This window comes from Lutjanus erythropterus, chromosome 20, assembly GCF_056507025.1.
Source record: "Lutjanus erythropterus isolate fLutEry1 chromosome 20, fLutEry1.hap2, whole genome shotgun sequence".
Classification (NCBI taxonomy): Eukaryota; Metazoa; Chordata; class Actinopteri; order Lutjaniformes; family Lutjanidae; genus Lutjanus; species Lutjanus erythropterus.
In genome coordinates this window covers 26,511,219-26,538,119 of record NC_139336.1, presented here as the reverse complement: position 1 = coordinate 26,538,119, position 26,901 = coordinate 26,511,219, and the positions used below count along the sequence as shown (strand labels likewise).

Below are 26,901 nucleotides of genomic sequence, written 5' to 3'. Positions count from 1 at the left end.
GCTAGATGCACGTCAGTACCTGTGTATCCAGTGCGGCACTCGCAGCGGTAGCTGTTGGTGAGCTGGATGCAGTTGTAGGAGCCTCTGGGGTCACAGGGGTCGGACAAACACTCGTTGACGTCACCTTCGCAGCGCTCGCCCACGTAGCCTGGCGGACACACGCACTGGTAGCCTCCGATGCGGTCAACACACTTGCCGTTGTTGAAGCACTTGGGCTCGTTGGTCAGCGGGTCGGTGGAGGGGGTGCAGTCATCCAGATTAATCTCACAGTGAACACCTATGGAAGAAACATTATGTTAGATAATATCCCATTTTTTGTGGTCATGACTGTATCTTATGCTGGTGTATGAATGTGACTATGCTCTGCAGGTGTGTACCTTGTGTTCCTCTGGGACAGGAGCACTTGTATGTGTTGATGAGGTCGATGCAGGTGCCTCCATTCTGGCAGGGCTGAGACTGACACTCATTGATCTCTTTGGAGCAGTTTACACCATGGTAACCAGGGACACACTGACAAAAAAAAGAAAAATTGTTTACTTATCTTTTGTACAAAAACTGTCAACTAACCAATAATCTCCACTCATATCTGTAGACTTCCATGTAACTTATTTAATTTAAATCAACCTACCTCACAACTGTAGCCTCCCAGATAATCAGTACAGACGGCTCCGTTCTGGCAGGGATTTGGTGAGCACTCGTCCACCTGCTCCTGGCAGTAGCTCCCAGTGTATCCAGCCTGGCAGCGGCAGTAATGTGTGTTTCCAGCATCCAGACACTGGCCTGAGTTTCTGCACAGGTGAGCCACCTCCACCCCTAAAATCAGTCATAGAAGACAGAGTTAAGGAATGACAATCAGTCCAATCACACACAGGACTTATAGATTCCTTTGGTGAATCTGAATTATCTTTTTAAAACACCAAAGTCACACAACAACACAAACAAAGTTACAGATTGAGGCAGCGGTAGATTGGCAGCTTCTGTGTTCTGTTAGGTAGAGGTAGTACTGATTTTGCCTATGGCGTTTGGTTGGTTTGGAGAGAGCAATACGTGACTTATATAACTACAGTTTCCCATCAGGAAAGCCTGTCTGATAGCAAAGAAAATGTGGTGAAAATATTCTAAATATAGCCAACACTTAAAGTGATACTGATGTTTTTTTTAATTTTTTAATTGGTTGAATATGTTTTTCTGCAGACCCTGTCCTCAGCAGTGCTTTGCTTAGCTCCCATGCTAGTATGCCATCTACTGTGGGTAATACACTGATTAGGAAAAAGTACATCAAATAAGCTTAACAATATCTTTAATGTAAAAAAAATTCAACTGCACACTGGAAAATAACTTTTGACTGTCTATCGTACCTTGCTGTTTGGCTGCGACCTCACAGGACACACTGGGGATGTCACAGTAGAGACCAGTCCATCCAGTCTGACACTGGCAGGTGTAAGAGGCTCCCTGCTGCCAACACGTGCCTCCATTCTTACAGGGGGATGAATCACACCAGCGCACGAGATTCTAACAGGGACACAAAGAAGGAAAACACTTAGTAAACTGTGCAAGTTAAAGAAAAGCATGAAAGCTCTCCACAATTAGCCTGATGAAAGAAGATGTCACCCCACCTGACAGTTGACTCCCGTGTAGCCATGAGGACAGGTACACTTGTATGTCCCGTAACTGTCGAGACAAGTGCCGCCATTAAGGCACGGTTTGGAGTCACACTCGTTGATGTCATACTGGCAGTAGCTGCCGGTGAATCCAGGTAAACACAGGCAGGTGAACGCGTTGATTCCATCCACACAGGTGCCGCCGTTGAAGCAAGAGCTGAAGAAACATAAGAAAATAAAATGTTATAACATTATTAGACTCGCTTTGGGTTGGTTATTTAGCAAAGTTTGACAGTGCGGACAACATTTTGACGAGGCGAGCTACCTGTCAGTGCAGTCGTTGGTGTTGATCTCACAGTTGATGCCGCTGAAGCCAGGCGGGCAGGTGCAGGTGTAGCTGTTGACGCAGTCGGTGCAGTTGGCACCGTTCCTGCAGGGGTTGCTCTCACACTCGTTTATGTCCTGCTCACATCTGCCGCCGCGGAACCCGGGCAGACAGGTACACGTGAAACTGTTGATGCCATCGCGGCACAGACCACCGTTACTGCAGGGATCTGAAACACAGAAAAGGGGAAATGCACATGATGTTCTGAAGTCGAGACACGATGAGAACTTCCAGTGGTGCAGATCTGTTCCTTACTTGGTTTGCAGTCGTCAGTGTCCGTCTCACACTTCTGCCCGGTGTAACCTGGCTGACACTTGCACTGGTAGCTTCCCATGGTGTTATGGCAAATAGCACCATTGCGGCACGGGCTCTTCACACACTCGTTGATATCGATCTCGCATGTTTGGCCTTAAAGGGAAGAGACAGGTAGTTGAAGACAGGTTAATCTCTTTGTCCAGAGGATGTTTACTTGATGAAGTTGATTGCATTCAAATATTTAGGACTTTGGCTTGATTTTTCTTTGAAGCGTCATTAGTTATATTAGAAATAAAACAAATCATTGTATCAGAATATTATTTCAGTCTTCAAGTGAGGAGAAGAATTTAGTTCCATTCAGAAAATCATATACACTTAGACACAATCAACATTTTTCCTTTACAGAAACTGGTCCTGTTATTATTTTTGTTACTGTATTTACATTCAATTGTTAGCTTATAAGTAGACTCAGTGTAGTGTTACTTCTTCTTTTCTTGTTCTTTTTTGTATAGATTACTCTTGTATCAAATGTAGGACTAATTTGGGATGATATAGAAGATCCCTTGAGTTTATGTCCTTGTCAATGTTACTGTGTTACTTTTCATTTAATGTTTGTTAATGATCTTGAGAATGAGATGGTGCATCTCTGCTTACAAAACCCTGAAATAAAATAAAAAGAAAAAAATCTGTGTGCAGATAGATTTATGGACAGGTGAAACAGAAATGGATGGTTGGATACCTTGCCATCCTTCAGGGCAGATGCAGGAGAAGCTCTGGTAGTCTTCAGACTCCTTACAAACTCCACCGTTTTTACAGGGTCTGGGGCTGCAGGGAGCCAGCAGGGTCTCACAGTTGTCACCTGGTGGCAGAGAAGAGAAAACATCAGTGTTTGAGTTGCTTTATTAATATGAAGCAACTGCTTCAGACTTCAATATGAAACACCAGGTCACAACATTAATATTACATTTCCATTTGTTTCCTGCAAAAGATTTAAATTTTAAGAGTGACATAAATCCCAGTTTACATCCCACTTCCTTATCCATTTCCATGACGACTTAGCCAAACAGGAAGGGCCTTCCTGTTTCCTGCCATTGTGCGATCACAGACAGGAAACAGGAAGTGGGAATAGGGCTTGGAGCAGGCTCCAGTTCTCCCCTTATATTAGCCGCTGTGGCATGTTATTCCAAAACACACACACACACACACATACTGTTATCCCTGCACAGCAGATCTTTCCACGCAGAAATGCCAAAAACAGGCATCCCTGTTCGTGGTGATGTTTTCTAAAACAACATGAGATAGGAGGAGTGGATACGCCTTCTGTGTGGAAAGTGGAAGATTAGCTTTAGATTTTAAGATCTGTGCAAACAGCTGAGTCAGCAGCTAAATGAATTAAACAGCTCAGGTAGTAGTCTGTGCCTTTTTGCATAAACTTGTCAGCTACCTTGATTATGCTTCACTCACATCATTCTTTAATGTTACCAGACAGTTGTTAGCTAGCTTAGCAAGCACACTTAGTTAGCCTGTGTTAGCTAGCTTCTCTAAAACCGACAGAAGACAATGTTACTCTTCTCTAATATGGAAAGCACAAGCATATAATCCAACTGAAATTTAACCCACAGATGAATACCATATAGCTAACAATATAGTTAGGGAGTTATGATAATGTTCAGCTAGCTAGCTACAAAGTTGCTGATGCTAACACCAAATCCAAATTTCTCATTGCTCATAGTGTCTGTTGGGTTTTCTCTGTCCAGGAAAATGTGTGTTGGCATTTCCTCCTCCTCTTCAAACACCATAAATTCAGTATCTTCCACAAATTATCTCACTTTTAAGAGATTGTTATAACTTCTAGCAAGGAATACTTAAGTAGCTAAGGACAAACACTTAAAGATTAAATGGTTTTCCCTTCCAACATCCTGGTGATTTTATACAACATCGCTCCAACGGCGCCTTTAGATAAAAAAATTAAGAAAATTTGAGTGTTTTTTAAGCAAGCAGGTAGTGATTCTTTGCGTGAAAAATAAGCAGCTACATGTCGTACCAGTGTAGGGCAGCAAACAGTTGCACTTGTATCCGGCCACATCGTCGATGCAGGTGCCCTGGTTGAGGCAGGGGTTGGAGGCACACTCGTTGATGTTAGTTTGGCAGTTAGGTCCTACAGTGGCGGGATTAGAGAACACACTTGGGTTAGATTATACGCTAACAGGGCGCACACTCACTCTCAGTAAGCAAAGGAAGAGAAAAGGGCTTATAACTGACCAGTGAAGCCGGCTCTGCACGTGCAGTGGTATCCGCTGGTCATGTCCTTGCAGGTTCCTCCGTTCATGCACGGGTTTGACTCGCACTCGTTGTTGTTGATGTCACAGTTCGGGCCGCTCCAGCCAGAGTCACAGGTGCACTTGTAGCTTCAGTGCAAAGGAAATGTCAGGTCAGTGGTGTTTTTTTATTTGAATTTCAGACACTTTTTGCAGCTCAGTCTAATTCTGTTTGGACATGTTAGTCTTATCTTAGTCTCATTTCCCATCATGCAGTGCTGCATAGTAGAGTAGTTTGTTAAGTTTGCTGTTTTATGTTCCAAAATCCAGACTTTTTCTCGACGTCTGTAATGTGTCTGTTCTTTATGTTGGTAATTTATGTCCATTTGTGAGGTGGCCGTTACATTTCTTGAATATTTTGTTTGTATTCATACATTTTTTTTTTCATCCCTTTTCATTCATCAACAACAATCAAGACAGATTTAGGTAAAGTAAGGATTTTTAAAGTCCATTTTAGCCTTTTTCGGCAACAATAACACATGTTGATATAGTCACAGTTACTTTGACCTTATGACCTGAATAAGACTCTGTGATCTGCTGACTAATTCATGAGCTAAGATTTTTTAAATACACAATCAGGGTGCCTCAGATTTTCCTATACTGCCAACTAATATCTTGGACTTTCATTTCTAGTAAGCTGCACAGTCTCTGTTTCATTTTTACTGTCACAGTGAGCGTTTAATTATATCTGTAACATCTTATGATCATCTCATCTTAGTCACGGGTAAAAAAGGTCATTGATGAAAAATATTTCAGCATAGTTTTCATGAATAAAATTAACACTGCTGCTCACCCGTTGATGAGGTCCTGGCACCGGCCGTGGATGCAGGGGTTGCTGCCGCACTCGTCCACCTGAGACAGACAGGTGGCGTCATTGTAGCCCTCTGGGCACAGGCAGGTGAAGCTGTTGATGCCGTCAACGCATGTCCCGCCGTTGTGACAAGGGTTGATGGCACACTCATCGATGTTGATGTTACACATTGCTCCTGTAAGACAATGAGATGCAATGTTACGACAATGCAACATATATTCCTTTTGAAAGATGTGAATTAGAGACAGGCAATACCAAACCTATTGAATCTGATATGATACCAATACTTTTTCCGATATTGATACCAATACTAGGGATGGCTTGATGCCACTTTCTCACATCCGACGCAGATCTTGAGTATCTGCTAATACCAATCTGATATTTTACCCTGTTAATAATACATTTGAATGGATTCACTAAAAGTTTGAAACAACATTTTACTCCGCTAAAGAGAGAAATAGACATCCAACAACATGACTAAGGCAAGAAATATCATTGCTTCTCATTATTCAAACTTTTTCACCCACAGAGGTTTTGATAGTTGGAATTATTGATAGTTTTTTAATTTAAATAACGTCATTATCAATCATTTTTATTTAAATAACACTATTATCTAAAGTTTTTTATTTAAATGACGTTATTATCAATTGTTATTTTATTTATTTATTTATAAGATTACTATTTATTGTTTTTTTAGTTAAATGACATTATTATTTATAGTTTTTGTAAAGGAATTGATACCAAATGAGTAGGTTGTGAGAACTGATGTATCTGTCCTGCAGAACCGATGTATCCATCCCTAATAAAAATTGAAAAATAACTCCACTGGCCATGATTAAAGCCCCACAGCTGGACACTTTGCTCTCCGGTGTGGTATTCTTTGAACCTTTCTAAGCTGCTTTTTGAGGTGCACTGTGTGGTTTTTGGACAATAGAGACTAAACACTAAAGACCCCAGAAACATTCAACAGGCTGAAGCTGTAGCAGCTCCAGTGTGTGCCTAGCCTGGCGGCCCCTAGAGGCCCCTTTGCCTCTCCTGCATTGATTGAATGGGGCCCTGTTGAATAGGCAGAAGGAGGGCTTCAGCTGGATCTGAGCGGGGGAGGTGCTGCCAGGAGAGGAGGGGAGGGGGCTGTAGCTACTCTGCCTATTCACACACACACCACCCCCCCATCCAGGGAGAACTAACCTCACCCAGGGCTGTTTACAGGGACAGAAGGCCAGAGCCATTTCACACACAGCCGAGTAACAATTAAACCCCCCTCTGATCCCCCTCCTCCTCCTCCGCTCTTCATCAATCAGGAGGGGAGGGGCCCAACTGCCTGATCTTCAGTTACAATAGTCCTCTGTCCCAGTGTGTCTCAGTCCCGCCATGCCCTCCACGCTCACCCCGTCAGCACAAAAAGATGGAGGGGAGGAAGAGGAGGAGGGATGCACACTTGTTCCTCCCTGCCTCCTTTCTAGACTAATCGCACGGCCACTACCAGTCAGAACCGGCTCTGTTGGGCCATGAAAGGGAGGAGGACAAGAGCGGTGCACTTTTTAGTGTAATAATGTCACTAAAGCTTTACTTAACAGGTGGACATGTGACGTAAAAGAGGTGAAAACGCTTCAGTTCTGAGATGTTTACAGGATTTGTCATGCAGTTACACACTAATAGACATCAGCTATGTGATTAAAGGCCACTCTTTTTCTTTTAAGGTATCACCTTACACACTCTGTCCAGGCTCAACGTCACAGCCTTTTCAAATGGCAAACAAAGTTAGTGCATTGTGAGTGTGTGTGTATCAGGTTGGGCACTGTTCCTTTCTTTATCCCCCCCCCTCTGCTTCATCCCACACAGGCAATCTGACACCATTGTTCCACAGGAGTGGACCCGCCTGCCACCTGTCCTACCTGCCCCTCCTAAAGCTCAGGGGACCATCCCCCTGCACCTGTAAACTCCACCCAGCACTCACCTGTGTAGCCGGGCTCACATGCACACTCGTAGCCGTTGATTTTGTCAATGCACCGCCCGTAGTCGCAGGGTTTACTCTTACAATCGTCCAGGTTCACCTCACAGTTGAAACCTGCAGATTGGAGCAGGTGTTAAAAAAGGATTTGAGAAAAATCTAACTGGAAAAATTTGACAGACCCGAGTGTCGATGTCTAAAATCTCACCTGCGGTGCCTTTGGGGCAGGCACAGATATATGCGTTCTCCCTGTCCTGACAGGTGCCACCGTTCTTGCAGGGCTGGCTTAGACACTCGTTGATGTTGGTCTCACACAGGCGGCCGGTGTAGCCGGGACGGCAGTAGCAGGTGAAGGAAGCCAGACCGTCCTTACAGGTGCCATAGTGGCAGGGGTCGGAGTAGCACTCATTGATGTCCGTCTCACAGTGCTGTCCGGTGTAACCTGGATAGAAAAATAGAGTATTTAATAAAATAAGTTTTGAGTTTTTATTTACAGAGAAACTAAAAAAATAGAGGAATTTGCAAGAAAAACCTTACCTTCAGCACATTCACAGGTGTACTTGTTGGGACCGTCAGTACACTTAGCTCCATTCTTGCACGGGGTGCTGGCACATTCATCAATGTCCACCTGACACAGGCTACCCGAAAAACCTGCATGTGCGTTGAACAAAATACAGAATTAAACTTTTGTTCTTGAAGACTGTGTTGCGCCAACACAGATGAATTTAATTTAAGATTAGTTCTGTTTAGAGGTTAGCAAAGATTAGTGATGTAGACAGAAATTTAATAGTTAAATCAAAATTGAAAGGCTTGCATATTCAAATTAAAATAAATCCAAGTATAAAGGAAGAGGGAAAACTGTTGCTGCTCTGTATCTTGTTTGCTGACTAGCTAAAAAGTTAATTAAACCTCATATTGTTTGATAATAAAATTTACATAAAAACTAATCTGAGATTAAGTTAAAATTCATTCTTTCTTAATTGTAAGCTAATTTAAAAGTTTAGTACAACATATTTTAAAAATAAACCATGCTTTAATCAGGTTTAAAAATAAATCCTCATTGGCGCAACCCAGCCTGAATGTGTGAAATGTCCAAAAGATGATTTGGCTCCCTATACGCTGTATATCATGGTAACAGTGTGCAAAATGTAAAAAATGGAGAGCAGAAAAGCTCATTTGCATCTGAAGTAGGTCTGCAGGAGACTGAAGGTCCTAACGAACCATTCGACAACACTCTGTCCACCTCCACCCCCCACATCCTCCTCCTCTTCGGCTCTTACTGTGCAGTGAAATCTTTCTTTCAAACCACAGCACAATGGGCCTCCAGCTTACCGGCCATAAACCAATCCCTGCCCCCAGATTTTGGCGCTAAGCTCCAACACAAACTCTTCGTGCCCGCCAAATATGCTAATGTTCCTGCAACCCGATATGCTCTGTCCTGTTCACCCTTCAGTGACACCATTAGAAGGAGTAAATCATTTACATTCAATATGTGAACCATATATGGTGTGCAGTACTCATTGACAGCTGGGTTAATGATCCACTCCTTTATAGCTTCCTCTCTGCTGCCATTGTCTGACCAAAAAAAAAGGTGAAAGGAGACCCAAATGATCCGAGAACCTCTTCCTTTCGCTCCATTAACTCTATCATCTTTCACATTGTCTGATATGTTCTCACCTTTGGGGCACTCGCAGTGGAATGAGTTGATCTTGTCGATGCACTTGCCATTGTTGAGACAAGGTTGGCTGGCACACTCATCTGTGTTGATGTGACAGAACACACCCTCGTATCCTGAAATCCCACAGACACACAAGAAGAGAAGTATTAGTCAAACTTTTCCTTTCTCTTTCTAGTCACTGTTCCAGGGTTTAATAATGGTCTAAAGTTACAAACATCTCTCTCACCTGGCATGCAGATGCAGTGGAACCCCCCAATCTGGTCCAGACAGGTGGCATCATTATGGCAAGGATTCGACATGCATTCGTTGACGTCCATCTCACAACGAGGTCCTTCATATCCTTGAAGACACTTACACTGGAAAGAGCCTTTGGTGTTGAGGCAGCGACCACCATGTTCACAGGGGTTGGCACCTACAACAATTAAGGAACAAGTTGTAATACAATAATTTGTGCATAATAATTATAATAGGATGCAAATCTCGCCCATTTTTCCTTAGCAAGTTGTAATGTTAAAACACTATTAGCTAACTTAAGGTATGTCTATATGTGTATATATGTGTATATATATATATACATATATATATATATATATATATATATATATATATATATATATATATATATATATATATATATATATATATATATATATATATATATATACATATATAAGTTACACCAGAAGAAAGAAAAAATTGTGTTTATAACTTACCAAGCGAGCACTCATCGATGTCCAGGTTGCAGGCTGACCCAGTATAACCTGGAGGACAGGTGCAGATTGCTTTGCCATTGACTGGGTTGGTGTCACAGTTGGAACCCTTCTGACATGGGTTGCTGATACAGGCATCATCAAGGTGGCACAGCAAACCTGTGACGAACAAATTGTCATCAAACTGTATCATCGCTTCCTTAAAATAACATTCTGTGTGCGCAATATGTCTGGAGCAGCCACGGAGAGTCATACCTGTGCGCCCATGAGGACACTCGCAGAAGAAGGAGGCGACACGGTCGTGGCAGGTGGCGCCGTGGTAACAAGCCGCACTGGCACAGTCGTCGATGTTCTCGCTGCAGTCGTCACCCGTCCACCCGTTGACACAGACGCAGTGATAGCTGCCATGAGTGTCATGGCACGTTCCTCCATTCTGGCATGCGTTGGGCATCAACTCACACTCGTCCACATTTTCTGTGCAGTATTGACCTGAAAGAGATTATAAAGGGCAAAGACACAGTGAGTGCAAGTCCATAATGTTTCTAAGAGCTCATCTTAGATTAAATTTATCTTTGTTGATGCAACTCAGTCAAAAAGTCTATCGTTATACTCTTAGCAAAAGATCACCTGTGTAGTGAGGTGGGCACTGGCAGTTGTAGGTGTTCACACCATCCACACACACACCACCATTCTGGCAGTTGTGGCCTGGACAGTCATCGATATTATGCTCACAGTGCTGACCGGTGAAGCCTGATGAACAAGACAAAAACAGACAAGACGTGAAAAGGTTGGGCCTAACAAAGATGCAGAAAAAGACGTAGCAAGATTTCCTTTTAGTTAATAATCAGACTATTTCTTCCTCTTGGTATCACTGTGCAATTAAGCGACAGATAAGCCCTCAACATCCTCGTGGCATGGAGTGTTTTAATACCCTGTAGATGACAGTGCAACTTGTCTCCTCTTCAAACATCAAAGGCTTGAGTGGGAGTTTTACAGCCACAATAGTCTGATTAACTATCAACCCGCAGCTCTGCAGGTGCCCGTGCAGCTTCGCTATCAAGCCACATTCCAGCACGGACACCCACGAGAGACACACAGCGTGGATTAAACTTTAACACACAAGCCCAGAATACCCCTCATTCATCTGCATATATAAACAGCTCACTCTGTGCTGGCCATAAACTCTCACTACAACCAGTTAAAGCTTAAATAATGACCAAATATTGGACCTTTCAGAGAAATAAAAATGTGCTCCGTTGGTACAGCGTGGTTTCTTTGCAGCTGCAGTCTTGCAGACAGCTGTACCCACAGTTACCCAAGATTAACCAAACTTTTACACAACACTGCAACGGCTCTGGGTGCCAACACAATAAAACTGTATTTAGCAGAAAAACAAGGTACTTTGTGAGGGTGTGACCTCATGAACAGGGTGTGTATATCTATACGTTTATGTGTATGCACATGTTCATGGTGTTGTGGGGGCTCGCTGGTGGTTATCAGAAGGAAACGTCTGTGTGACTGCATCCTGCCAGTGAAGGCTGGCAGCGAGACACACGGGAGGGGGGTAACCAGAGATTATTCATTCCACCCAATCAGATTTTACTACAACAACAGACTGGTTTTCAGGTCAACTGATGTAATAGGAAAACAAAAGTGTGTGTTTAGTCACTGCATTAACCATATGCAACTCCATATGTCAACAGAAAAACAACTATTGTTCTGTGAAGTTGTGTGACGCACACCTGTGCAAAATAACTGTTCGGTTTTCAGGTACTTGTATTTCCATTTTCTGCTACTTCATACTTCAACTCTACTATAGTTCAGAGGAAAATGTTGTACTTCTTATTCCAGTACATTTGCTGTATATTCCAGCTGACTCATTCTCATTTCTGTGAGTTGTTGATGGTACTTCCCAGAGAAAAAAAAATGTTTACCACAATCATCTTTTCTTTCTCTTATGAGAAATAAGTGAGATTCTTATTTTGAGCTTACTATAGTCTCATAGTCTATAGTCTCTTGCTCCTAATTTAAGACAACAGAGTTTTCTTCTAGACCTCACTGTTATCTCAAGATCTGATTGTTAAAAGGCCATTTTAAGATCAAATTGGGCTCAAATTAATCTCAGGCTGAGATGAGACAATGAATACTTCTTCCACCACTGATAAGATGTATGTCTGTTTGTGTTTTACCTGGCAGGCAGCTACAGTCGTAGGTGGTGTCTCCCTTCTGGACGCAGGTGCCTCCATTCTGGCATGGTGAAGGGCTGCAGGGCATGTAGGGGGTCTCACAGTGTTGACCAGTGTACTCTTGAGGACAGCGGCAGTGGTATGATCCCACCTCGTTCACACACACGCCACCGTTAAGACAGGGAGAGGGAGTCTGGGCGCACTCGTTGACATCTTGCTTGCAGGTTTGACCGTGGAAGGCGGGAGGGCAGGTGCAGATGTAGGTGGAATCAAAGGCCGAGCACTGGCCGCCGTTTGCACATGGGTTGGAAGCACATGGATTGGCAAGTTGGCAGGTTTTACCTTGAAAACAAAATGACAACAGAGAGTCATTAATTGTGATGGTTCATGGCAAAATGAGGGAAAGGAGAGATAAAGTTTTATCAACATACCTGACCACCCGGGTGGGCAGCGGCAGCGGAAGGCGGCGAGGGTAATCAGATCACATGTTCCTCCGTTGCGACAGGGCGAGCTCATGCAGGCATGGTTGGTAGGGGTCAGGCACAGCCGGTCGGTGAAACCCAGGCGGCACACGCAGCGGAAATCAAACGTATTGCCATGGGAAACAGCTCGGCATTCGCCACCATTGCGGCAGGGTGAAGGGCTGCACGGACTTGGATACTGGCACCGATTGCCTACGTAGTCACTGGGACACCTGGAAGTAGACAGTGGAGGGAAGAGGGAAGTAGAGATGATTAGAAAACAAGAGTCTTTTTTGTTTAACTCATAGGAACAACTGACCCTTTTGGAACCTTCAAAATCAATTTTCACCTTTCCTGTATCCTATAGTCTACCCTATGTGCTAGGCTTGGCTGTGTTGAAAATAAATCGTAAGTTAGCTAGCTACATCTGATAGCTAACTTTAGCAAAATGCTAACTAGCTAGTTAAGCTACATCAATCGGTAGCTAATTAGCTAGGCTTTTCTAACATTAACCAATTTAAGATGTGACTATATGCCACTTTACAAGTCCCCAGCAATATCTTTAAGCCATCTTGAAAATGTGGTTTTCTTTTCAACATAGATGAGCCTAGCACATAGCATATCTAAGAACAGGAGGCCTTTTTCCCCAGGATGGTGAAGGCATAACCTGCCCTACTTTGCCTCTGATTGGCTTACCCTGATATTCTTACCCTACCCAATTTCACTCCTCATGCCTAAACCTACCCAACCCAAATGACCCCAACCAACAAAGGCAACAAGTACTCGCCATGGTGCATAACTTTGCTCTCTCGAGGGAAAAAAAAGGCGTACAGGAAATAGGAAAGGAGAAAGTTGTGCGAGGTTTTGCTAGGTACGAAGCTTGCTCAACTGTTCTTGGAGCACAGAACAAAAAAGGGGCAGTATTTAGGAAGGGTCAATTATCCAAACAAATGTGCAGTAAGGGCAGAGTGGGAGGAGGGATATGGTGGACGGGGACCAAAGGTTTCCCGCCCAGGCAAGTCCCACTACAGCGGGACAGGGACGGCATGTTGTTCTAGCGTGTCTCTCTGGATTAGACTCCCTCAGAACCTTGAAAACACATTCTGCTGGCTGCAAAATAGTGTAGCTCTAACAGCCCGTTCCCATCTACCTTTTGCCCCCACGCTGTCCACACTCATCCTAGATGACTGTAGAGATCAAGGGGACTGTGCCGGCTCTGGATGTCCTATATGAAGCAATGCATTCAGGCCCTAAGCCCCATCCAGACTAAGGATGGGTGCTGCTACAGTCACATATAGAACAGGCATTATATGATATGACCCCACACAGATTGTACCCTTTCAACTGCTCTAGTCTCATAGTCCCATAAACATTGATAACTCATCAAAGTCTTAAGAAATCCAAGTGTTTCCTTTGATGGCTACAGATCACATTTTAATACCAGATGTAAATGTGGGGCAAGTTGTTGGCAACTTTTACACAGGCATACTCATATAGTGATGCTGATTTAATTTTATTATATTCGGAAGCAATAAGAGACTTTGACCATTTTCTATTACTTCTTAAATTTGGGTCCTGAGAAATCGCTTTTGTCTCCTCTCAGCCTGAGACTAATTTGAGCCCAATCGAAGATCTTAAAATATTCTTTTTGTCTAATTGCACTGATCTTAAATTTGGCTTAAATAATAAACTCTTGAGATAAAAAAAAAGTGTGATCTAAAAGAAAGAAACGTGTCTTAAATGAGATCATACGATCATCAAGGAGAACCTTTTTGAGACACATAAACTCAAAATATTTCCTGCTTTTCTTTTGCTTTGCATCTTTTTTCTCCTGAAGGAGGGTTTATGAGAAACATGAAATTTCAGTAAGCCCAAAATAATAATCTCATTTATTTCTCATAAGACGAGGAAAAGACAATTGTGAGAAACAAAATTTTCCTCAGGGGTGGGTCCTCTGCAAAAGTATGAACAGAATATTTTAATTTTATCACATTTTTTGGAAGTTGGACCATCAAGAAATAGGGTTTGCCCTTTTGATTGACTGTATTTTACAGTGATCCTAGTTTGATTATTGATTGAAACTTAAAAATACCCTAAAACTCTCAAAGTGGTGGTCTGTGCTCTAATGTACACCTATTGTGGGGGTCCTTGACATAATTTGTGTGAAGTTGACCCACACTTTTGGGTAAAATGCCTGGACTAACAGCTCAACCTGGCTGATTATGAGGAGTGAAGACAAAAAAACTAGGACAGAGGCTCAACAAAGATGAGGACTGGCCTCTTTCCTTTGCAGTGTCTGGGTAGTTTTTCACCAAAAAAACATAAATTACAAGGAATTCTGCTCAGACATCTTTTTTTTTTTTCTTTTTTCCAAGTCCAGCCTGTCACGTGTTGGAGCATTTAAAGTCAGCAGAAGAAAAGTGTTTATGTTTGAATTGGGGCTTGTGTGAGAGTGTGTAGCTGCGTCTGCGAGCGTGCGAGTGTTTATGTGTGAGGGACGGCATCTGTTGGCCTCCGACTATCTCCACAGGGAGCAGGTGCGCATGTTAATGAAGGCAGCTGTTGGACAGGACTCCTCCTCCTCCTCCTCCTCCTCCTCCTCCTCCTCCTCCTCCTCCTCCTCCTCCCCCCTTTATCCCTCCTCCCTCCCTCCCTCCCTCCCCTCTGTCCCCTTGTCAGATGGGGGTGCTGACAAGCCAACCTCTCCTCCAGGGACATAAAGAACCCATGTGAAGTCAGCTGTTGCAACTTCTGTCTCCTCACCCCCTCCCACTTTGACCACAAAACTCATTCTTAATTCCTCTCTGCCTTACCTGTTCCTCTTTTGATTTTCTTTCTTTTTTTTTTTAACAGCAAAACATGAACTTTTCTTTCTTATCTATGTGTCTGCTTCAGCTCAGGCTTGTTTTCTCTCCCGTGAGGACTTTTTTACAATTCCCAGCAGTTCGCTTTTTTTTTTTACAGCGTTCCCCTCATGTCGCACAGGACTGCTGAAAACTCCCTTGTTGACTTAGTTAGGTGAGACCAATCAGGGAGTTTTTAACAGTCCCGTGAGCCCCACAGGGAGCCCAGACAGTTGCAATTGGCAGAAGATTGTAAAAGCATTTGGGGCGACTTTGAAGTTTTGCATGCTTCCCACTTCACCTCACAGAGAAAACATACTGGATAATCACCGATCACTGTTTCTGGTGTAAAATCCTCACGCCGCGGTTTAATGAAACAGATGTTGTGTGTGTGCGTGTGTGCTCGTGTGTGTGTCATCCCACGCTAACTAACTGTAATGGATCCTCTTTGTCCCGGTCTGAGATAAAGATCCACCCACAGCACACACAGACACACACACCACGGCAACAGGTCTCTCCCAGCGATGCAATGTCCCCTCAGGCCGGAGCAGATGCTTCCCCGACCTCTGACCTCAAACACTTTTGTGACTGTGGGACGGCCTCTTTTGCCTTCTCTCCCCTCTCTCCGCTCTCCCCGCTGGGCCTGATCTGCCATCTGCCACTCTGGGGGTGACTTTATCCTCCGACACAAAACCTGCCCCACTGTGAGCTGGAAATGCCACCGCTGTGGAAAATGTTATGTAAATGGCCGAGGGTGGCGTACAGTAATAACGGGAGTGAGTTTTATCCTCTTGGTTTTGCTTTGTTGTTTATGAAAGCATTTCATGACAATCTCTCTTCTCAACTCTTAAACTCTCACTCCCCCTGTTTTCTCCGTAAGTGGCTTTTTGTCTCTTCATTTTGTCTAGTTAGCTGATGTTCCCTTGAATATGTCTAATCATTAGCCAAGCTCTGACCCCCGGGGTTCACATCTGTTAGTGAGACCAAGAACAGAACAGAGAGGTTCTGCTAGAGGAAATAAGGGTCTGGGTCTGGATTAAGGCTCTGAGCTCCCACCACAGTGAGTGATCTGCACCAAAATCAAAAATACATATTTTCCCCCTGGCCTGTGGCGCTCTTTATCCATGTAGTTGTTTTTTTTTGGTGTGAGTTGAGCAGATATCTTTCTACTCTCCAATATAATGGGACTAGATGGTACTTGGCTTGTGGTGCTCAAAGCACCTAAAAAATACATTTGAAAAACTCAACAGCAAAAAGTCACAACCCCTGAAGATAATCCACAGGCTTTGTTGTGAGCAGTTTCATGCAGGAATTATTTTTCTTTCTGGTAGATTCTACCGCAGAAAGAAAGGAGTTCATACAACCAGGCCTTGATTTTTGGAAAGAGACACTGGATTTGAATTTTTCAAATGTAATTTTTGATGCTTTGAGCACCACAAGCCGAGTGTCATCTAGTCCCATTGTATCGGAGAGAAGGCAGACATCTCTACAGCTGATATCTCCGAAATTCTGCAACTCACACCAAAAAAATCTAGATAGATAAATAAATAGGTATGTATTTTTGATTGTGGGGTGAACTGTCCCTTTAAACACTAATTTGAGGGGGAACAAGAGCATGCATTTGGAGCACTGGTATCCATTCTTACATGCAGATTTGGATCCATACTTTGCATGTATGCTGTAACACACTTGCCACTTTTACTTGGGTAGGAGTTATTTGGATTTTTGCAGTTAAGTGTATTAGCTAGAGCTGCAAAAATTAATCAGTTGTCAACTATTAAATTAATCCCTGTACTTTTCTAGAATAAAGTTCATGTTTTGTGGCATAAATTTAAATATTGTGTTGGCTTAGCTGATTTCAGTCTTGCAAAACAAGGTGCCATAGACAAAAGGCTCATAAAAAAAGATCACTTCGAAAGTGATTAAGTTATTTCCTGTCTCGTTCTCTAAAAGGAGTGAAATGGGAACATTTACGAGGGTCAGTCAAGGTGACAAGAACTGAGCACCTGCGTGGTTAATAACCGCAAGATCACTTTCACACACAAAGTACCGGTTAAAATGCCACAGGAACATAACTTCAACAGAGTCATACACCTTGTTCTACTGCTGGCAGGTTCATTTCTCACAGTCAGTCAAGGAAAAACACCTGCCTGCCACTCGACCTCTTGAGATGCTTATCAGTGACAACACATCTGCTAAAGTACCTGTAGCCTGCAGTCCATTACATTACAGGTGAATCAGGTTGGGACATGACATTTTTTCTTTCCAGTCTTTCTTGTCCCGCATGGCAGATACTCGTAATATGGTGGCATTAGTGGATATTGAGCGGTAAATAACTGTCCTAACTGATAATATTGGATGGAATTAAAACACTGGTAAGGAAACATGTACTCACAAGTATCTAAATTATTTACCCTGTCACCTCATGTTCTGTAGTCCACTGACCTGTTGGTGTTGTCTACATAAGACAGCTTGTGAGATTTCAGCACCCACTAGAACCAAACAGACTCTTATCTCGGTTCTCCGACAGCTCAGCTTTGATGCCCCGCTCTGAGGATCTCCAGACTCACAGGACCTACGCTCTTAGAAACAGGGGGTCCAAAAGGGTTCTTCCTGAAGGCCTGAGGTACTACTGACAACCATTTGCTCCTGATGAAGCTTTTCTTGAAGAAATGGTTTTTCAAGGGTTCTCTGTAAGACTAAAGGTAAAGTCACCCAAAGAACCCTTTTGGAAGAGAGTTTTTTTTTTAGAGGATTACTGAAATTCTTGAAGAACTCTTTCTTCCAGAAGGTTTCTTTGTGCCATAATATAAAAAAGGTTCTTGGTAGAACCACCTTGGTGGGTTCTCCATGAACCCCTTGGAATATAAAAGGGATCTCTGTAGAATCCCCTGGATGGGTTCTAGATGAAACCCTGAGTGGGTTCTCAATAAGATCCTTGGAAGATAAAGGGTTCTCAGTAGAATTCTCTGGACTGGTTCTAGATAAAACCCTTAGAATATAAAAGGGTTCTTGGTAGAACCCTGTGGGTGGAGTGTAGATAAAAGTCTTCAAATATAAAAGTGTTCTTGGTAGAACCCCCTGGATTAGTGTCAGATGAAACCCTTAAAAGGTGGAAAGATTATAGAGAGGGTTCTGGGTGACACCATTTCAACATAGAAGGGTTCTATGTAAAACCTCTCATCGGCAGTTCTGGGTCAAACCTTTCAAAGATGGTTCTAGGTATAACCCTTTATGTTGAGTAGGTAGAACTCAGTGAAATGCTTCAAGGTGGAACCTTTATAAAAGGTTATACAGGGAATCCTTTATGGTTCAAGTTAGCGCCTTTATTTCTGAGAGTGTACTCAGAGGTTCCCATCGACACTAAATGTGGGGAAATATTTGTCTATGTATAAGATTTTCACCACAGAGATCGTTCTAAAGTTCTTAAGACTGAAACTCAAAAACAACCAAAAGTTTAAACGCTGCGTCCCACCAAACGTATTCACTGCTGCTTCAGAGGGGCCCTGGCATCTGGGGAATGGGCCCAACCAGGGGAGTGGCGGCCTTAGAGCTTAAACCCCAATAAAAGCCCAACACCGGCAGGAACACTTGACCCAGTCATGCACTTGTATACTCCTGATTCGCTTAAGCCCACATGGAGCTGAGCCTTAACAGAGACCTGCTCGGTAATCCTATAGGAGGACAAATGAAGAGCGGCATTCCTTCAGGGAGAGGGGAACATCTTTTTAGTGGACTCGCTCTAGACAGCCTTTATGTGTGAGACATTTTATCATCAATATGCAATACCAGACAGCTCCATGCAAGGTCACAGAGGTCTGAACACACCAGCCACGGCAGACTTTCACTCAATTTTCGGTCTCGAGTCTATTTCTGCCAGTCGTCTTGCAGCATTTGAAACATGTAGCGAGACAGTTGAGATGTTTTCTGAGTTTATTATTATCAGTCACCTCAGACCAAAACAGTGTCTATTTCAGAAAAGCAGCATCGGCAGTCAGTCAGTCACGCAAAGGCAGGGTGGAGGGCAACAACCTTTCAACCTCACGATGCCCTCATTACTGTCTCACAAGTGGAAACTAAATTTGACTCACACAACGCTGTGCCCTTACAAGTTTTTAAGGTGCCTACAGCTCCATGGGAAACAGGAAGCCCCAGACCTTCAGATAACCTCTTACTTCATAGAACTATGACAGAGTGCTTCCCCATTGCGGCAGCTTGCTGTTGTTTCCGTGTGTCTGCTAGTGCCACCGCAAACTCAAGTACACTTTTATGTCTAGACAAATTCTGATTTCCCCAAACTGAAGGCTGTAATGATTAATCTGTGGATGATTTTCAGAAATTAAGCTAACAATCCTGAAAAGAATCAGACTTCCACATGTAAGGAGAAATTTTAACAATAAAAGTTTTTGTCTGTGAAGTTTAGGATTAAACGTGCTTTCTGTTCATAAAAATGTAAAATTATAAAGATAACAGCACATAAAATTTGGATTTACTACAAAACATCTTAAAACCAAACCAGTCAACCACAAAGCTAGTTTAAAGCTATAGAGCCGAATCAAGTTAAAGCTAGCTAGCTACAGCTAAATTATCACCATCTAGTTGTTTCCTGAAAAATATCAATTTCAATGAACAAACATCTTGGTAATTTTGTTTGTTATCACACATAAACACACACATAAATCCCATAATTAAGAATAAAAAGTTAAAAACTGTTATGCTAAAAGCTATGGAGCCTAGCTTAGTTATCAGAGTATCAGTGACTGGAAAGCTACTGGAAATCACAAATTGACATGGTCAAGTTACTTTAAAATCTAATATTTAATGTTTTTAATTGTATATTGTGTACTGATTTCAACAATTAAAAATGCTGAGTTCAGTTCTGATGAACAAACATCTTGGCCATGTGGTTTGTTATTCCACATAAACAGGCAGTAGCTAAATCTAACCATGGAGAATAAAATTAGTTTACAAAATGCAGTCCCAGCACATGACACTATTTGGTGTGATTAAATTACTTTAAAATCACATATTTAAATGTAAAATGTTCTCTGTTCAGAAACATAGAACTTCAAAGACACCAATATGTAAAATATGCAGAAGAAAACAAAAACCAACCGTCAACCACACAAGCAATAGAGCCAAACCAAATCAAAGCTAGCTTCTAGCCTCTGCTATTTCTGGCTGCAGCTGAATTTACCCTGACTAGTTCTTTAAAAATTAATCAGTTTTGATGAAAAAACATCTTAGCAATGTGGTTTGTTATCCAACATATATAAACCTATAGCTAAATCTGAATAAAATCAGTTAACAATATGCTAAAAGATAACTAGCATAGCAGAATAGCAGTAGGCTAACTGCTATCACAGCTTATGTCTCTAGTGGAATTCATAATTTTCTGTGGTTAAGTTGCTTTTAAGTTTTGTTTTGTTTCTTCATTCTGTGCTTTCCCCTCACATGGTCTGACGTTTGTCGAAAGGCAGAGCGGAAGTTTCAGGTCTCGTACAATATACAGTATGTTGTTGAAAAAAATAATAATAATAATAACGGGCCTTAAAATTAACAAAATAAAATCTTTAAATCTCTTTTTCTTAACTTCAACTTTTGTGCTGTTACAGTTCTCTGTCTCAGAATAAAAGCTGAGGCCAAATCAACCTCAGAGAGATAAATAAACAGCAAGTAAATAAACAGGACACAAGCCAGTTCCTGTTTTTTAGGGATGATCTGTACTGCAAAGATTTAAATTAAGAGTGACTAATTTTAGAAACAGAAAGGGCAGAAAACATCCTGAAAGAGGCAATGAAATACCAATTTTGTCTCAACACAGGCCTAATCCCACTAAACCCATCCATAAGACATCTGATTACCACAGTTTACACCAAGCCTAACCTTGTTCTCTATGCCAACATGTGATTTCACTCTCTGTTCTCACACTCGTGGGAAACGGCACTGAAAGAGGATTTAAATCTGCCTTACCACTCAAATCTGTGTCACCATATGCATGCGCACACTCTGCTGCACAAACCACAGCGCACAATATGACTCACAATAAAAAGCATTATAACCTATAAACTTTTCACATTCATTTGACATCATGTGACGGGAACTCGTTTTCAGTGACATTTTAACCTCACATCAACTCATCCCTAGTCTGAATTTGCGACATTTTTTTCCTTTGGTCATCACAGTAAGAGCCTCTTCTATGCAAAACATCCCCGATTGGACTTTCCAACTCTGTCACCACATTTCCAAACCAAACCTGCCATTTTATGTGGCACAAAATTCAACCAGCGCTGATGAAAAGCGCAAGACGGACCATTATTGGAAGCCCCCTCCGGTATAGACGCTACACTCTGACCCCTGATGCTGAATGCTGCCAGCTCACCCCGTGACTGATGGCTGCCTGGCTTGGCAGGGATGAATGATTAATGGGAGGAAAAGCGAAGAGGAAGAGCGAGCGCGGGGTGGGTGAAGTGATGCTCTTATCCTGTCTGTTTTTAATTGGACCGAGCAGAGATGGAGACCACAATAACAGCTTTGTGGAGGCGGAGGGTGGAGGGAGAGTTTCTGTGCGCGGGTGTGTGCACACGTGCGGGGGTCTGTGTGGAGGTCTGTGCGTGCGTGTGTGTGTGTGGAGTGTGCAGATTAGATATCATGAATTGGTGGCCCTGGGCTAGCAGCATGGGCCCGACAATAGCTCCCCCTTGTCCCTGCAGACCAGAGGAATCGCCCGCCATGACCACATGCCCCGAGGGTAAATCAGGCCACCCCTGAGCTCCTTTACAGTTGGATTAAAGTGATGCCACAACTGGAGATCACAAAAAAATTAAACCTTTTTCTGTCTCCACTCAGGACTGTCCATGAATAAAGTCTACAGACTGACATCTTCTTTTAACCTCAACTTCTGTCCCCAAAATTCAAGGTTCATCAGCAACGTCACAGTAGGTCAGATTAGAGGGAAAATGTTGGCATATTAAGTGTCTTATACACAAGCTATCACCATTAATCTGCATCCTACACTGTATTTATCTTCAAAACACTGCATAACTTGTAAACATGACTTCCTCTAACTTGAAATGATAAGTTAAATGAAAGTACTTTACAAAGTTCAATCAATTCCTTAAATTAAGTTTCTAAAGAAACATGATAAAATTTCCCAGCATGCATTGTGTGAGAGTTAAATCTTCTTTGTTAATAGATATCTTAAGCTTATATAAACTGAATTAATATCGTGTTTATTTGTTTTGAATCATTATAAAATTACCTCAACTTGTCTTTTCATATTATGTCAACTTAAATTTTTAGGCAGCCTAGATGCTAATTGTTTTAAATTAGAGCAACTAGTTTTACTTTACAGTTTGAACAAACTGCCCACAATCTGCCTCCCTGTCTGCTCCCACTTGTTTGCCTTCAAATTTCTGCACTTTATTCCAATTAATCTCACTCTCTCGACATCCAATCCAATTACATTTCACAGCCATCTGGCTTTCTAATGGAGATCATAAGCGGGTAAGGTGGGGGGGTGGAGTGGAGGTGGAGATGGTGGGGGGGGGGGGGGGGGGGGGGGGGGGGTCTATCCATTCAAAAAGCAGGAGACAAGCCTTTTGGAGGGGGTTGGGGTTGTTGGTGGGGGCTTATGGCAGGGGTTTGGTGTGTGTTGTGGTGTTTGGGGTGGCTGTGGCATGATGGGAAGCCCCACTCAGATTAGTCACACAGCATTATTCTGACTGCAGGACAATGGGTGACGGGCGGCGGGCGAGCCCCAGCTGTCGCCCATGAAAGGGCAGAAAAACAAGATTTAGGACTGGACGCGTCCTCTCACTTTGCTGCTGAAGGGGTCTTGCATTCATTAACGGGTCTACTGTTGAAGGAGGAGGGGGTGGGCTTTTGTCCAGCTCCCTCACCTCACTGGAACTGCACTCTCCTTTTTTTTTTTTATTCCTTCACTTCTTAAACTCTTTTCTTTTTTAGGGGGAATGTGTGCAGCCTCACAGAGCAATGTGTGGCTCCTGGAGGGCTACGGGAGCAGAAGAAGAAACTCAAGGGCCTCCGGTTGCTGGGCACAGGGCCCGCTCAAAGGCTGGAATGAAAAGGAGGGAATATGTGGCCCCCTTTTTCTTCTCCAACCAAAAAAAGCACTTTCAAGTACCAAAATTACACTACACTGCACCTCTAAGGCTGCACAGATTCCAAAACACAAGAACAAATGACATGCTCACACCACAGAAAGATAACAGGAAGTGCTAATGTGTTGGGCTGGTCTGCTGTGCAATATCTGGTGCATATGTTGGTGCTTTGCTACTTCCTTGCAATTTCATACAACAAACTTAAAGCTACTACAAGGAACTTTTATATTTTGTCAATTTTTGGAGGCACTTGTGGTAAAGTGTCAGCGTTTCCACTGTAATGACCACAAAATATAATGTCAAAAATAAAATTATATAAATAAAAATGCCCTCCTTCCCCTCTTTAACTGGCTGACATGCTACACAGTGTAACTTTTGCCTTGGAAAATTTAGTTTCGTGTGATTTCCCAGAGAATTGAAGCCGGTGGCAGACATTAAGAATAGTCAGTCTTCTCACTGATGGTCTCCTTTGCTTATGTAGGTCATATTGAGGCATCAGCATTAAAATGACCAGTTAAAAGTCCTTACAGTAGCTTTAAAATGAATTATATTCCATTTTCAGCCATATCCCCTAATAACTTACACACTAAACCTTTAAAGGTCCAGCCTGTAAGATTTACAGGCATTTATTTGCAGAATATAACAGAAATGTTATATTAAGTGATGCTACTTACTTGCATTCTCCATTTCCATTTGAGGTGGCTTCACACCTTCCTCCATTCAGGCATGATTCAGTGGGTAGGGAGCATTTTAGACCTGTTGAGCACATGAAAAACTTTAAAACACACCTTCAACTCAAGATGAACTCTCACTGTACAGAGCAAGTGTGAAATCCACACTGTTGGGATTAACGGGGATTAAAACTGGTGGGAAATTATTCATCAGTGTGATTTTTTTAATACATCTTTATTCACAGGAATTACATTTTTAATGCATACATACAGGCACACTGCTGATCTTTAATTGATTTGTTACACAGTTAGTCCGTGGGGGATATTGGGAAGCCTGTTGTGGACATCGGTGAGGCCAGAGCGCGTGGTGCGTGGCTTTTTTGGAGGAGGGGGGCAGAGGTTGGGTAGGAGGAGGGTTGGGGGGGTGCGCACACGCTTTTGCGGGGAAAGCGCAGCAGCTGCGGGGCTCAGATGCGGAACAAAAGAAATCAGAGTCCAGCACGAGCCATAAAACACTCTCCTCGGGCATTGTTTACCGGCAGACGGGAACAACAGCACCTCCTCCATCCCCTCCACCCTCCACGACACTCTCCCACACATGCAGACAAAAGGTGCCCTCCCTCCCCCGACCCTGCGCCCCCCCCCACCCCTCCTCTGTCCCAACACACGCACCAAACTTCCATTATCTCCCATGTTATTTAAAACCGCTTCTGAACAATTTAAAAGTTAAAGGCCTACAACCAAACAAATATTCATTTATTTTAATTAATTAACCAATTAAATGTAGTTATAAGACAAAACATACACTAAAATGATAGGGTTTTGGTCCACAAAGTATTTTGTATAAGTAATAGTTGCATTAAAAGTATAAGGCAGATTGCACTAGTATTGGTGTGCCTGTGCAGACAAAATAAACAGTTAACTTGTGTAGAATAACTTTCACAAGCTGCAGCCAAGCGCACCGCAGCGTTTGGCTGCTGCACTTGTAGTGAGTTCATTCCCACGACCAAGAAGGTCTCTTAAAATAACCCAATAAAAGTTTCTAATAGGTTAACAAGACTTTTTCTAATCTTCAGCTCATAGTTAAGACTATATCTGTTAAGAATCACACAGTTCTGATCAAACAAATTAGATATCAATGATTCACTAACTTCCTCAAAGCCTGATATCAATTCTCCGAGTTGCCTGCATGTTATGTAGCCTGAATCTCTGCGACAACAAATCTTTAGAGACATTTATTTTTTACCTTGTGAGATGGCGATCGCAGGAATCAGAAATGTTAGTTTCACAAAGAAACGATACATTCCTCCTCTTCAACTTCACAAATGTCGTTGACTCCCACGTAGGGTGCGCATAGATCCGCAGTTTGGTGGTCTATACTCCAGATGTTGCCTTGAAATAAATATCCTTTGAAAAAAAAGGTAAATCCAACATAGAGGGAGAGAAAAAAGTCTTCAAGATGACTCAGTTGCTCATGGGTAGATGTTAACCTGCTGCTTTCCGAGTTCTCAATGAAATCTGCAGGCAACTCTGCAAGTTCCTCCCACTCCTCTGCCTCTCCTCCTCCCCCCTCTCCTCCTCCTCCTCCTCCTCCTCAGGCCAAATAAAATCCGCCTCTCTTTCTCTTCACACGCTGCTGGAGGAACAAACACTCATCCCAAACTCACTGTCCAACAACAGAATTAACATTAGACAGTAGTGGAAGTTCATAAGTGCATTTACTCAGGTGTGCAATTTACTTGTATTTTCAGCACTGAAAGTGAGAAATTAAATTTGCTCAAGTATTTAAAGGGCTAGTTCACCCAGAAATGAAAATTCAGTCATACTCACCCTCATGCTAACTAAACAAACTAAACTAAAACTAAACTACACCCAAACTAAACACGACCTTGAATCAGCATGAAGGTGAGCAGACTGAATTTTCATTTTGGGGGGAACTGTCCCTTTAAGTAAAATTACTTGCATGTTACTTGAGTATTTTCTGCCACTACTATGCTGTATTTCAAAACTTTCTTAACTAAATCTTTGAGTTTTAAAGGGACAACTCACCCCCTAATCAAAAATACACACATTTCCTCTTATCTGTAGATATATTTATACATCTAGAGTTCTTTTTCTTTTTCTTTTCTTTTTTTTTTTTTTTTTGATGTGTTGCAGAGTTATGGAAATATCGTCCATAGAGATGTCTGCCTCCTGTCCAACATAATGGGACGAGATGGCACTCGGCTTGTGGAGCGCCAAAAAATACATTTGAAAAACTCAAAACTAGTATCTCTTTTCAGACATTGTGACTCCACGACTCAAGATACTCCACAGACCTTCTTGTGAGCAGTTTCATATAGGAAGAAATTTCTTTCTGCAGTGAAAAGAGAAGGAGTTCCGGTTGATTCTAAAAGCCCCACAGAAAAATTGAAGTAAGAGCCAAAACATCCAACAGTGAAGATTCACAAGAAGGAAACCATCATGTTGTTTCAAGCCAGCTGTCTTCACTAAATGTTTGAGTTTCGAATCAAACTCTTAAAGCTACAACAACGAGTTTTTAACTGGTCTCACTTTTCTTATTGATGCCTGTATTTGACCTACATAAGCCAACAAGAATACCAGAGAGAATCATTGGCTATTTCTATATAGTTATTCTTAATGGCGGCCACCGGGTCAGATCCTCCTTGTGATCAGATGAAATGAGCCTGTGTTCACATTTTTCTGGACAAAGTTGCAGTGAGTAATACATTAGCTAGTTAGAAAGACACAGGAGGAAATTTTTAATTGGATAATTTCTTTCTTTTTTTTCCCACGTATTTTGTGGTTATTATGAAGGAAACACTTCCACTTTTGTCCACAAAGACCTCCAAAATATGAAAGTTCCTTGTAGTAGCTTTAAGTTTGAAATAGTTTAAGTTTTGCCAAC

At 42.4% G+C, this 26,901-nt stretch overlaps 1 protein-coding gene across 1 annotated transcript in view; it reads right to left on the bottom strand.

Annotated features, from left to right (window-relative positions):
* Window positions 1-25,509, bottom strand: part of notch1a (notch receptor 1a) — a 32,307-nt gene extending 6,798 nt beyond the window's left edge. The window contains exons 1-23 of the mRNA XM_084746414.1: window positions 25,240-25,509; window positions 23,997-24,078; window positions 12,327-12,589; window positions 11,899-12,237; window positions 10,337-10,459; window positions 9,965-10,198; window positions 9,713-9,868; window positions 9,226-9,411; window positions 8,999-9,112; window positions 7,859-7,972; window positions 7,530-7,763; window positions 7,328-7,438; window positions 5,353-5,545; window positions 4,504-4,649; window positions 4,286-4,399; window positions 2,981-3,100; window positions 2,242-2,394; window positions 1,927-2,155; window positions 1,617-1,818; window positions 1,359-1,512; window positions 629-813; window positions 378-510; window positions 20-277 (exon numbers count right to left, since the gene is read on the bottom strand). Coding sequence (XP_084602540.1) covers window positions 20-277; window positions 378-510; window positions 629-813; window positions 1,359-1,512; window positions 1,617-1,818; window positions 1,927-2,155; window positions 2,242-2,394; window positions 2,981-3,100; window positions 4,286-4,399; window positions 4,504-4,649; window positions 5,353-5,545; window positions 7,328-7,438; window positions 7,530-7,763; window positions 7,859-7,972; window positions 8,999-9,112; window positions 9,226-9,411; window positions 9,713-9,868; window positions 9,965-10,198; window positions 10,337-10,459; window positions 11,899-12,237; window positions 12,327-12,589; window positions 23,997-24,078; window positions 25,240-25,297 — 3,901 coding nt within the window. The 5' untranslated portion in view covers window positions 25,298-25,509. The remainder of the gene's footprint in view (window positions 1-19; window positions 278-377; window positions 511-628; window positions 814-1,358; window positions 1,513-1,616; window positions 1,819-1,926; window positions 2,156-2,241; window positions 2,395-2,980; window positions 3,101-4,285; window positions 4,400-4,503; window positions 4,650-5,352; window positions 5,546-7,327; window positions 7,439-7,529; window positions 7,764-7,858; window positions 7,973-8,998; window positions 9,113-9,225; window positions 9,412-9,712; window positions 9,869-9,964; window positions 10,199-10,336; window positions 10,460-11,898; window positions 12,238-12,326; window positions 12,590-23,996; window positions 24,079-25,239) is intronic.
* Between the last annotated feature and the right edge of the window lie 1,392 nt (window positions 25,510-26,901).